Source organism: Branchiostoma floridae, chromosome 14, assembly GCF_000003815.2.
Source record: "Branchiostoma floridae strain S238N-H82 chromosome 14, Bfl_VNyyK, whole genome shotgun sequence".
NCBI lineage: Eukaryota > Metazoa > Chordata > Leptocardii > Amphioxiformes > Branchiostomatidae > Branchiostoma > Branchiostoma floridae.
The window spans coordinates 8,417,423-8,431,044 of record NC_049992.1 but is presented as its reverse complement, the minus strand read 5'-3'; the positions used below and the strand labels follow the sequence as shown (position 1 = coordinate 8,431,044).

At 41.0% G+C, this 13,622-nt stretch overlaps 1 protein-coding gene across 1 annotated transcript in view; it reads right to left on the bottom strand.

Moving 5' to 3' along the window:
* Positions 1 to 13,622, bottom strand: part of LOC118430751 (high affinity cationic amino acid transporter 1-like) — a 32,705-nt gene that overhangs the window by 11,124 nt on the left and 7,959 nt on the right. Inside the window, exons 2-3 of the mRNA XM_035841769.1 lie at positions 8,911 to 9,122; positions 8,006 to 8,078 (exon numbers count right to left, since the gene is read on the bottom strand). Coding sequence (XP_035697662.1) covers positions 8,006 to 8,078; positions 8,911 to 9,066 — 229 coding nt within the window. The 5' untranslated portion in view covers positions 9,067 to 9,122. The remainder of the gene's footprint in view (positions 1 to 8,005; positions 8,079 to 8,910; positions 9,123 to 13,622) is intronic.

The following is a 13,622-nucleotide window of genomic DNA, read 5'->3' as shown; positions in this document are numbered from 1 at the left end:
ACAAACAATGGTGAAATGTGATCAGAGCTAGCTATAAAATCTTCGGAGACATTGTCAAAATAGTTGATGAGGAGTCCCTTCTAATTTAAACCAGAATGAAGTGGGAATCTGACTTTCTGCAGAACAAGTTGATCCGCACACCTCAGGACGCAGCTCAATTGTTAATTTTTCCTTTCTCCTTCACCTAACGTTACTGGGTGTCGCCCGCAAAACAATGGTCATAATGGTTTTAATTTTTTGGTTCTAAAACTCACAAAATCCTTAACTCCTGCATTCACTTTTTCAAATAGATACCGACAGTAGACTGGATAAGATTGATAGGTGCCATGTACCCATATACTGTACAAATAGGACCATTATGGCACATTGAATCAAGTAGTTGTCATCGATACATGATTGTCTACAATGAATGCATAGTGTACTGGAAACGGTTTAGCGGCCTGCAGCAAGCTAAATTGCTCAATAGAGACTCTCTAATGACTTCTGTGGGAAAGTTTTGCGCTCTAACTGCCTGTTGTGCGCGCTTCTATCAACTGGAACGGACAGGAATGGGATCGGTTCCCCCGGTACTTGCAGTAATGCTCCGCACAAACCCAGATATTAGAGTCATCAATAACCGCCTCATGCACCCCCTCAGGGCAGCACACACAGCAGTACGCACAGGCAGGCAATCTCAGCAGTGTGCGAAGTAATTGCGCTCGTATTGAGCACTTAGATGTGACGTCTCATCAAGACAACTTTGCTGTTAGTGTCTGGAAAGACTAAGGAGCGTTTCATTTTGGGCATTCTTTGCCATGAGGGCTTTTGAGAGAATCGGTTTTACCTGAAGAAAGCATTTAGGCAATTCTCTGATTGTCCGACAGTTGGTTAGAGGCCACCACGCAATGTACGTCTCAGTCTGCTGTAGCAGACCCTCTGTGAAGTAACGCTAGTTCACCTCTATCCGCGGGGTAACCTATATCTGTTGTTGTTAAAAACAGGTTATCCAGGGATATCACATAGACTGACGATGGTTGCAAATTGCAAATTTTCACTACATTGCAGTTTGAAACCACCATCCATCGACTTGATATCACTGGCCGTAGATACCTTGGTTATGAAGACAATGGACGTAGGTTACCCCGCGGATTAATTTGAACTAGCTTTTTTATTGGAGAGGCTGTGGACGCGGATCTGCCCAGAAGAATGGCTATCTGATGACCATGACATTGCCGTTGGCAGACTGCAGTTCCATCCAGACTGCGCCTGTGCGTAACCATCAAAAATAGATCGCCAACTGCCAGTGCCCGATCACGTCCCCGGGTTACCGCAGTGCCGGTGGAATGACCTGACCTCATTGGTTACATTGATTGTAACGGACCGCTGCAGAAGTGAAGCTGTCATGGCTGTAACGAAGTTGACTGTTCGCCCATAGCCTTGGCTGTAACCCCGACCCTCTCCACTCACCAGGTTTTCCAGTCGAATGCAACGATGAGTTCCCGGGCGGTTTTAAGCTTCATGCACCGCACGTCTGCATTGGCGTATGAGCTATTTTCTTGCTGCTTCTCTTTAATTCTATTTCACGCAGTCAATCTTTCGTCAGTAAATCCATCACCAAGGTACATCGCTCGTAGCTTTAGATGAGGCTATAGCTACTTGTGCTTAAGTTATACCAATCAAATTTCGCTATGGGTAGAAAGTTGTCTTTGTTTTGAATGGTTGCTTGGTTAGTTGCTTGGTTATTCATGTTTTATTCAAACAAAGTATATAAGCACCCATTCTGATACCAATTGATAGTTTCAACTCTAACGTGTCTATTGAGTATAAGCACAGATGTCTAATTCTAACGACTTGTTTCAAAATTCTATATATCATTTTAGATGTAGTTTTGGAGTATTGGACCTGTGATGACGAGTACTATGTTTTAGTACTTTTGTGGGGAATGATCAATACTAATCTAGTCTTGTCAATTACCTTATTGACTATGGTTATACTATGGCTACAAAGCCTACATTAATGTCGACAGGAATGCAGCATGTTTTTCACTGACAATAGAGCTATTTACAGAGCTCGCAGACTATCGCAAGAACTTATCTACGGAAACTAAATCGGTTACACGGAGACTTAATCGATTTCACGTAAACAGCGAAATCTTATTTGTGGCTACTAATGTCATTTCCTTCCTATAATTAGCATGGCTAATCTTATGATTGATCATATCGAATTTGGAGCAGACAAAGGGTGAACATGCGTGGGTCCTGTTCGGCGTAACTAAACTCTAGCTGTTACGAGCCATATTGATCATATATTCTATATATGAATATGATATGATGTCAAGGCATATCGGCTTTTGAATTACATGTAACACACCAGCTTGACAGATACGCTTCGGCTGCTGGTCACATGACATATGAAAATGTGAGAGAGTGAATTCTACCCTCTCTCTCTAATATATTTGTTGAATAGAAGTCCCAGTATCAGAAACATACATCAAGAGTTATTTCCCACTTTTACGGATCTAACTTTCCTAAATCTACTTCTTACTCAAGACAGGTAAGAAGTATGAAGTTCAAAACTAGACGCCGTAAGTTTCATAAGTGCTAAGCTGATCGATATTGTTTGTATTCAGTGCAGCGACCGTGTCTTCAGGCAATATAATATTCGACAGCGGATTATGACTGCCAGCTGAATAATATGCATCATAGCTGAATATGTACGCTCTGGGCCAATATCATACATGACAAACGATGCGGAAGTGAATAATGATCGTCAACAAGGCTGCTTCGACGTGCATCCCCGGCTGAGCATGGTGCAGACAGCCCCGAAGAGCTCGACAGGACCTGACAAATTTCCCGGGTTATTTCCCTTCGGCGCCGCCCTGTTCTGACATCCGTGTATTGTAATGGATTTTACAAAAGCCAATATGCGCATATCATTAGTATCTAATTCCTTGTAGGATTGGATCGTAAAGGATGAACGCATTTTAGCAGTTGAACTCGCACAACCGTCATCAAGCTTCATGGCAATGCGATGATATTCTGGCAGCAATGGCGTTATCCTTGTCACGAATTAGATTGATGAATTGTGTGAATAGAATGAAACGGAAGTAAGGGGAGAGGTTTTGAATGTTTTGGAGCATTCTGACTTATGTCCTTTTTTTCCCTTCGCAGTTACGTACTTTGCCTGAACTGTGGAACAATCTACAACCAAAACGCATACCCTAATAGCAAGGCATAGAATCTGCTGCGAAGCACAGTGTCACAAATATTTACAATTCTCTTTACAACCTAAACAACAGACATTTGACTTGATGAATAGAAGACAGTCAGAGTAAACTTTAGATGAAACTCTGCCACTTAGAGAAGCAATTTAGCTTTAACAACTCCAAACAGTAATCAGAGACCAGTAACGACGTGATTGACGGAGGTCCCAAATGGACTTAAAATGATGCCAGGTAATGAATTTTGGGCTGCATGGGATGGAATCGCAAACGAGGCATTTGTCTGCTGATTGGGCCTGCGACGGAAAACGTAGAACATCATACATTGAAACATTGAAATCATGCATATTTCATTACGTTACCAGGAGTACTAGTCCGAAATCATTGCAGGGTGCAGACTATAAGAACAAGTTGTCAAGTACTAGTAAATGAAACAACAAGATTATGCAATATTTGTTATCAAAGATTTTTGCCTTGCAGAAAACCAATGTTAAGTTTAAAAGAATGGATATTATGCCGAAACAATTGAAACAAGAACGTTTACTGTTGATATGATAAATAAGCTCCTACAGTAACAAGCTGGCGCAACTAAGATTTTTTATGATCCATGCCGTTATAAATCAGCATCCACGGGTTATCTTAAAATCAGGTTCAACAAGTTACAGCTACATGTTTTTATCGCAATAACGATTTGTCGTATCGCAGGATCTGGCCTCTGTACGTGACCCTAAACATGTGAATGACAGGTTGACATATGACGGTGATTACACCAACAAACGCTGCTAAGCTCCTGGATTTTCTGTCCTACGCCCATCTAAAATTGATTTCTGTACAAAGCACTTACCTGTTTGTAGGTTGTTGCATCTGATGATGAATAAACATTACGAATGTATACATTTCAGTGTAAAGGTTTGGCCCGATCACATTTGTCGTACGAAAGTCTTACGATCACAACCTAAGGGTAGTTTCGTGACATATATATAGTTGTATATGTCGTACAGAATTAAGCTGCCTTGTTGCAGAAAAGGATATCTTAAAATGTGTTATCGGTTGTTTCTGCCACAAACAGTCTGATACAAAATCCTGCAACATCAAAATCGTATGACAACCAACGACAAATGCCGAAGGGCGTATTTGTTCATGCCGACATTTTCAATTTTTGACATTAAGAGCCCCCTCCTCTTTATCATTCGTCAAAGCATTTGATAATTCTTGCTCGCGTCTTGCGAGTCCCTCCTGAATTCAGTCTTTCTATCATTCTGGTGGAGCCACGGCTTTAATTTACTTGCCGTACTTTTACTGTTAATTTCCTCGCTGAGATTCTTGTCTGACTTGCACGCCGTGGGCCCTATTACCTGTTTGCTGTGCATGAACACGTACACCTTTATTGGAAACTAGCACTAAATGAGTTCCCTCTGGAACTTACTTCAGTCAATACATAGAATTTTGTATCTGCAGCGGGTCCCTAGCCAATATCGCCCAGTGAAAAATTGTTTTCGTGCGCACTTTCTGGCAGTAAATGCCTGGTACAAATGAAGTTAATCTATCCAAGGAATACGAAGTCATCTCAAAATGTCTTTTGATACATAGAGTAATATTGTTTTAATGGAGTCTATTTTAGTCTTAATCAATAATTGTCTCTAAAATATTTGCACTTTAAAAATTTCTCTGAAAAATACGGAATACAAGAAGAATAGTTGAACCGCAATGGAAACCGTGCAATCCTATGTACTGTCGAAAGTGCAAGTGGAAATGTTGCGATTATTTTACCCTAGCCAGTTTATGAAATGCCCAAAGCTTGGAAAAATACCAATATTGTATTGCAAGCAACTATTAGACGTTGGTTAAGACTGCTATAATATTTGTTTTAAAAGTGATACTCGGGTATATTTGTCTTGCAACCGGAGATGTGGATTTCTCCGGCAGCTTTCACGAGCAACGAGCAGATGTATTTTTAAAGCGTAGATCATAGGTCTCAAACGACATGCATCTAATATGGCAAATATACAAGTAATCCCTCATTATCTCAAGAGGTGATGCGATGCATAAACAAAACCATAGGAGCTGTTACATCAACTATAGCCTAAATCAGGCTTCCCGAAGGGGTTAAAAATTTGGCGACAATATTGGGTGAATTATTGGCCAGGAAAGTGATTGGCAGATAGCTTTTCGTAAATGTGAAGAAAATATGGTGTAGGGTTTTGCTCCATAGCAGCTTGCTCAGGAACCTCAGTGGTGTTTTGTTAGAATATTTCAAGGAGGATGACTGAAGCAAAGAGGTTTGATCAAACTTCCTTGACTGAAGCAAGGAACGACGAAGTTCAGTGATATTCGCGATCCAAGTAGCCTGTAAAGAGATTACACAACGAGATGGAATTATGTAGATTAGCACGTAATTTGCATAATCAACGTGGAAAATCAGTAATTCTAATGTTTTCTATTATATGACTTTCATACATGTAACGTATGTAATCTATGACAGGTTGAACATTAACAGACAAGGATAAGTTTTTCTTGTTGGCCAGAGTGTGGTAAGTTAGTCTGATGGAGACTACAATACAAAGCTCAAAGGTGGAGTACATACGAGGACACACAGTCTGTACAAAGCAGCGATGAACTTTTCACTTATCGAATATCTGTAAAGTAAGTGACGAATTGCAAATGCGGCTGTCTCTGACACATTGCAAGGAAGATTACGATGACCTGGCCCCTGTTGGTAAACGTAAATCAATGATGTATCTTGCTGCGTTTGGCAATTGTTTCAATCCCATGTGGACAGTAATAGTCACGATACATACCCCTTGTAGCATCGATATTAAACAGAGCGTGTCCTAATACCCCTGTCACATTTGGCGAAAATCGATCGGACGACGATTGTTCGGTAATCGCCCGAGCCTCATTTATAATTATGACTTTATTGCACAACAATTGTACAAGGTACAAAGTATGGCTTATATGTGACAGGGACGGTTTTCAGTTGAAAAATACGCGCAACACCCTGTCGATCTTAAATATGGCCGATCTTCTATCTTGACGCCTGAAGATCGTGGATAATGTGACCGGGGTATTACAACCTTTTGGGGATTTGAAGATCTTATCAACAATTAAGGAAAACGTTTGGTATTTCTCATTATGATATGACGTAAACAGAGCCATCGCCTGAATTTTTGTAACTACTTTACATATTAAGTCGCGTTGTCATCTCTGATGAATAAGATATACCATGAACGGTAGAGTTAAAGAAAGAAGACACTAGTCTTAATTTACGTTCGTCATTACTTCGGAGGAAGAATAAGTAACGTATCCCTGGAGCAATAAATCAGAAATAATTGGCACATTTTATGGTTCCAAGTGATCAATATTCATCCCATGACAAACGCATCTCTAAGCCATACAGGAAACATCGTAGCGGGAAAGAAAATCCTTTAATATCGACATTTATCTCATCAAGTCTTCCTCAGTAGGGTAGCTTCTCTGTGCTGAGGTGAAACTTTGTTATTCAGTAAACTTCACCTTCAGTGACGCCACTGAAAACGCTTCAGTATGATTCGTTCTTTCTTTCTCGTCTGAGGCTTGTGTGAAAAGGCTTCAGTGCCGTGAGATTTCTTGTGAGACCAGGGTGATCTGGTAACAGTTTATCACCCTCCTGAGTGTCATAGAACTTACAAACACTCTATCGGGAGGCATTGCCCGAAATGTCCTTTAGACTCAACATGAATCATGCAGAAGCTACCCTGATTTTCCCTGATTAGATTTGATTTGATTTGATTTGACTTACATTTTGATTGGAGAAATCAAACAGTACGTCTACGGAATTAAGGTAAAACCTAAATTTATTGGAGACCGTGTCATTTTAAACGAAGCACGTGGATATCTCCATGAAATTTTATGAAGGTCATATGTTTTGACAATATTTCGGTTTGAAGATTTTGTTTATGAAATGATAATTCCATCCCCTATTGTACCCTATGGTACTGCCATATTAATGGTAATAATGATTTATTGACAATCCAGACCTCTGATACGTGTTGAGAAGATCCAATATAATCGCGGCTAACATCAAAGTAGTTGTCATGTCTCTGTCTCTTGTAATGGCAATTCAATTACCTCTGCTGTCAGTACTTACTTATCTTCTTCGTCCCCGGCGAGACATGAGGAGTTTCTATCAGTCCTCAATATCACCTTGTCAATATCATTTCTGCTGTTGTAATATCATCACGCATTGCTCTGCGCCTTGCTCTGCTAAGATCGTTTTTTTAATACCCTTTCTTGTGTGAAGGTCAATCAAAATATATATACAGCTCAAGTGAAGGTCAATCAAAATATATATACAGCTCAAATCTACTTCTCTTAATCTCCCCTTTCCTGTGTTATGGTCACTCAATCAATCAATCAATCAATCAAAAATGGTTTATCATTACGGTTCTGGCAGCCAGGGGCTGAATTGCGTCTTGTTGTACATTAAAATCTCTGCTTATTTCAACATACATAATCAATTTCTAGCACGTGATTACACTTTAAAACTTATGATCTCGGAGAGCATAGTTGTTTTAGTGGATAATTCATTTAACGTGAATAGAAACATACATGATTTTACAGTTCGTAATCAGTGTCATTTTCATCAGTTTCGTTGAGTTTTCACGTTTCCATCATCAGTATGATAATTTATCATTGTTTATCATAACACCATGTGAAATAGTCTCATATTGCCAACTGTATCAACAATATATCATCAACTACCATCTTGTGATTTGGACCCTATTAATGATATATGATGCGTTAATTCGTCCATAAATCAAGCTGTACCTGACAGCAGCGAGGCCAGCGCAGCGATGAGGAATGACAGCACCACGCCTGGTCCGGCCTGCAGTCTGGCCACCTGGGGAGGGCGATGATGGGAACTGTGTCATCAATTTGTTCATAAGACAACAAAGACTTATTCACAGCCGCAAATGCTAATTGTAGTGCTTTGAAAATACAAAGGACGGCACTGGATGTAAGGCCATGTAGATTTGATTATGTGGAGGGCATCCTTTGGGAACCCCCAAGCTGATTCGAGCGTGCAAATACATAAAACGTTTGGCCAAAAAAGTTGCCTTCATTATTAAATCTAAGTGGTCAGAAAGGTTGAACAAAAGACTAAACGTATACCGAACTACATCATGTATAGATTTTTCATTTTTGTTCTTCACTTTGGAATTTACCTTGGGATTCTATGACATTAGTATGAATTTTCCGATATCTTTGTTAATTTACGGCATATGTGTGCTCATTTTACAGCCGATTGTAACTATTAATAGCATGGTCGAAAACTTTTTAATGGAGTAAAATCGATGCGCGCTCGGATGTCCTGTATGTAATCAAATCAACATTGCGTAACATAGAAATGCAATTTCAACCACACGTACAAATACAGTTAAAGATGAGTATTGTATCTGAATTCATTCATGGAATCTCATCTGTGTTTGTAGTAATCACAGTACAATGCTAAACGTTCTTCCAACACAAATGTATAACGTTACACGGGTCAAATTTTCAACGACCACTGTGGCCTTCTTCAGGATTAATACTGATGACCAGTCACTTCAGAACGAGAGTTGCAGACAGGTGATCTTATCAACGTGTGATCGTGCGGATACGTGACGTCAGCAATTGGTCGAAAGTACCGAAAGTTCTGGTTTTATGTGGCGAAAATTATGGTTTTATGTTACCTGCCCAGCCAGCACGTATATCCCAGCCCCGAGGGTGCTGCCGATCCCGAGGGCCGTCAGGTCGAACACCCCGAGGCACCGGGACAACTCCGTGTCCTTCAGGTCTCGGGTGGTGGTGGTCTTGGTGCGGCAGAACGCTTGCCACACTTTCGCCATGCTGGGAGATGGCCGCAGCTTTGCTTCACTAAAGCGAGTGGAACACGGCAAGCTATCTGAAAAGAGAAAACAAAGTAGTAGAGTTACATAAATCGTGATTGTCTTGCTAGCTATGCTGCGGCAGAATGTTCATCAACTGTTGGGAGATTTAGCTTTGCAGCTCTTTCTTCACCAGCAAGTGGAACACGACTAGCTACATGCACATGAAAAGAGAATATAGCAGGTCGAATCATGCAAGTCGTGATTGTCTTGCTTAGGAAGAATGTTGAAAGATACAGCGTTGCTTGCTACTCTCTCTCTCTCTCATCGTACTTAGTCATGATGAAAGCTGCAATTGTTGGAGATTACCAATTCCTCGTGAACCTGCGAGAGCTTGGCAAGCTACCTGAAAAAGATATAGAGTGGTCAAATTGTACAAGCCGTGTTCGTCTTGCTGCTGCAGAATGTTTGCCAATTGTTGGAAGATGCAGCTTTGCTTGGAGCCTTGCCTTTCTCTCATCCCCAACTTACGGGAAGCACTTGGTCATGTCTCATGATGAAAGCTGCAGATGTCGGAGGTTGCCAATTCCTTATTTACCTGCTACAGTTTGGCAAGCTGCCTGAAAAGGGAAGAGAGTTGTCCATTATACAAGTCGATGTTGCTTTTTCGCGACAGAATGTCTACCACAACCTTAACCAAATGTTCGAAGGTGCCACTTTTCATGGTGCTAGTCTCTCATCAGCTTGCTATTAAAAGAACTTGGCAAGCAACCTGGGAAGGGAATAGAGTGGTCAAATCATACAAGCCATGGTTTTCCTTATGCACCAGAATGTCTGCCATACTGAAGACAATTGTTTGAACTTTGAAGTTTAACTGATCTATAGAAACCAGTTTTTCCACGGTTCCATTTCGTAATGTTGTGGGTGAAGAAGTATTTCCACTGACCGGCAAACGATCCCTCCCTCTGATCACCTGAATTAAAAGACATATCACCTGGTACATCGTAGCACTACATATAAATCCTAATGACACTTTCCATTTGACAAATAAGAAAAATACGGATGATCAACATCATGTTTGAACAGCAGAAATTAAAAGTGCGCGTAGGATAAATCACACATGTAGGCTATAGGGGATCCTACACCACTATACATTCCCGATGCTGTCAAACTCCTTAATCCTCTCCATAAGTAACAATTGAAGAAACTGTGAAGATCGACGAGCTGAGGTGTAAGTGCGTAGACGTCGCCATGGTGACGAAGATGGCTATCGTGCTGATAGATTTCTGCTGTCTGGAGGTGGATAAGTATCAATGCCCGCCGGCGGATAATCACATTTCACGATGCCTCATCTCTCTACATGAAACAGAAAAGATAGGCAGATGTCGTCTATAGGATAGCTTTAGAAGTCAGGCTTGAAATAAAGCCAGTTTTGTACGTCTGTCCTATTGAGGTTCTCTATTTCAGTGTGATGGGTAAGCATAGAGGCCAGTACTCGTTTAATGCCCCTGTTTTTGTAGCTGTCGTCTATACGATAGCTTTAGAAGTCAGGCTTGAAATAAAGCCACTTTGTACTTCTGTCAAATTGAAGCACTCTACTTCAGCTAGTTTGATCGGTAAACATGGAGTTCAGCACTCGTTCGATGCCCCTGTTTTTTAACAACATAAAAGTAGATGTAGAGTTCTACAGATGTATGATTCTATTCTTCAATGGAAAACTGGACAGACTGATATCAAAAGCAAGAAGATCTAAGATACATCAACAACAAGCCAGGTCTCAACCCCATGGTTACATATTTCATTGACTCTCTATATCTGTCTGGTATACATCAAACAAATATAGCTTTATTGAAAACTCGCCATATTCATGACTTCCTCGTTGAAAGTGCTGCAACTGCCAACATAGTTCCTCCGTCAAACCAAGATCCAGTATTAATTTGTGCGTATCCAACAGCCATTACCCTGAATCAAAAGCAAGATTCATTCGCTGATAGTGTGGGCTGACGCACATGGCGATAGCTGACGCGCTTCTTGTGAGCTGTGGCATTTTCTCTTTGTTAGATCGCTATACGCTACAAGGCATGTCTCTGTGGCCGAACGGTAATGCAACCCCGCTGCTTGACCATCTGGATCCAATGGATCCGTGGGCCTGAGTCGGCTCGAGTCGTTGCATTCGTCTTTCGGAAGGGACGTAAAACGGGGGTCCCGTGTTGGAGGATGTGCATGAAGAACTTAAACAGCCTCATTGTTCAGATTGGGTACCTACTGGCTGCAATAATACACCAAGGAGAATAACAGCCCTTCGTCGTAACACACCAGCTGCGCAGATACGCGGCGGGACAGCAGCTGGTCATATTACACTTCGAGTGACATCCACTGCAGGTCTGTCTTTATTTTCGTGATTCGAGCACCCCTGTCATGGTTGTTCGCACGGAATCTGACAGCTTGACTCTGCAGCCTTTCCAGTTTGTCCTTTTATTTCTTCTTATATATGGGTCCCATACTGTTATGTGCTGCATATTGCATCCATACATGACCATAAACAAACCAGCCCCAGTCTTGTACAGAATCTGGCAGCTTGGTTCTGCACTCTCTTCAGTTTATCCTTGCCTTTCCTCGTACATGCACAGGTTCCACATTGCATCTTATTATACTGCATATTGCGCCCATACATGACCATAAACAAACCAGTTTCTGGCTGGACGCCACGTCTGATAATCTTGTCTCTATCAGCCAGTCCGTCTACAGGTACCAGGAGAGGGTACAGGGAGGTCATGGCCGCCATGTAACACGGTCCTATCTGGTGATCAAATTCTCTGACTTACATCCTAATGGGACTGGGGGTTTTGGACGATAAATTTTAGAGTGGATATCTTCATTGCTTGTCTTGGAACCCGATTAACGGAGAATGTAACTGAATTCGAAAATATTCAGTGATAATCAATACCAACACCCTGCAATAACAACATGAAGTACATTTTATTTATGAATACATACATACATACATATTTATGAGTGGGTTTGTCATATCGGTTACGCAAGAGCACCGGTATAATGACAGACCCTACCAATGAACACAGTAACTGCTTTAGTTGTAGTGCAAGTCTAGAATTAGTGGTGTCTACGACAAAGGAAGTCATTGTTTTACCATCTAACATCGGGCTTCCTCAAACTGTTTTCGATAACATTCGAAAAATCGTTAGCAGTAACCTGTATAATCATAGCAGCACCAAGAGATGTCGTGTTGAAGTGTCTGCCAGACAATATTGACGGAGACCTTTCTATCGGGACCAAAAACTTCCCAACCTCAGGATGTGCTTGACACTGTATGATCCTGTAGAATCCTTCCTGAATACACACATACATCATCTCATCTCTTTAAGATCCTTAGTAATTGAGACATCCATCAAGATGTCTATCAGCAGTGGGACGTGCTGTGATACTGGAAGATGTTCCTAAGATGTGCAGATAGCTCTAAATGCCCGGAACTATTGTGATGAATGCCTGTCATGGATGTCTGACGCGGTGTGAAGGCTTCTACTGAACTGCTGTAGGCAATGACCCTTACGTAAAATACTTGATGATCAAGCTTTAGACTCGCAAGCGTATGAGGAATGGCCATGGTTAGGGTGCTTATGCGTAATGCTTGTTGCGGTTTGCGTTGAATGTCTTGAATGAACACAGCCAGTCCCTAACTCATCCAACGACGTTAAAGTTGTGGTTGTCTGTTGATGATCTGAAGCTATACTTATCGCAAGGCACTACGAACTAGTTTCTAATGTCAAACCTTACTGACATGTTATTTGAAAGTTTACCTTTTTTTTCTATTGCAAAAAGGTAACTTGTCTCCTGTCACACAGCAACACAGTTACAAGATACGTCATACCAGCAAGCACACATACAGACTACCAAAAACGAGAACTAATACCATTAAGAAGATCTAGACTTTCATATATAGATCCATATCTACATGGAATGATTTGTACTGTAAATAATTGCAAGTATTTGTATGTGTTACGTTATGTGATGTGTGTACTTTTATGCATGTCCAGGTAGACTAGCAGTGTACAATATTTAGAAATTTGTATCACAGCTAATAGACAAATAAAGCCTCTGTTGGAGCTTACATGTATGAAGGTAGGGTATTTGCAGTTTTATTCATCTACATTCACATGTGTAGTCTATAAGACCCTAACAAGAGCTGTATTTGTTCTGCAGTAATTTCTGTGGTTACTGTTTTCAGGCATCCGTTAATGAAGAGTAGAGCGCAACTACAGCTGAGACGCTATTAGTCAGGCCGTCCTGATGGTAAGAAAGATATAGTTTGTACGACCCTAACAAGAGATTTTAATTGTTCTGCAGGCTTTTCTGTGATTACTGTTTTCAGGCATCCGTTAATGCAGAGTACACACAGAGTACATAAAGCAGCTGAGACCCTATTAGGCTTAGGTCACATTTCCAAACCGGGGCCCGGGCGGGATGTTTTAAGAAACGAAAAATCAAGGTGTATACCTGAAAATACACACATATCATGCACATGGATCTTATTTTGACATTTTGTATATTTTGATGTCTTT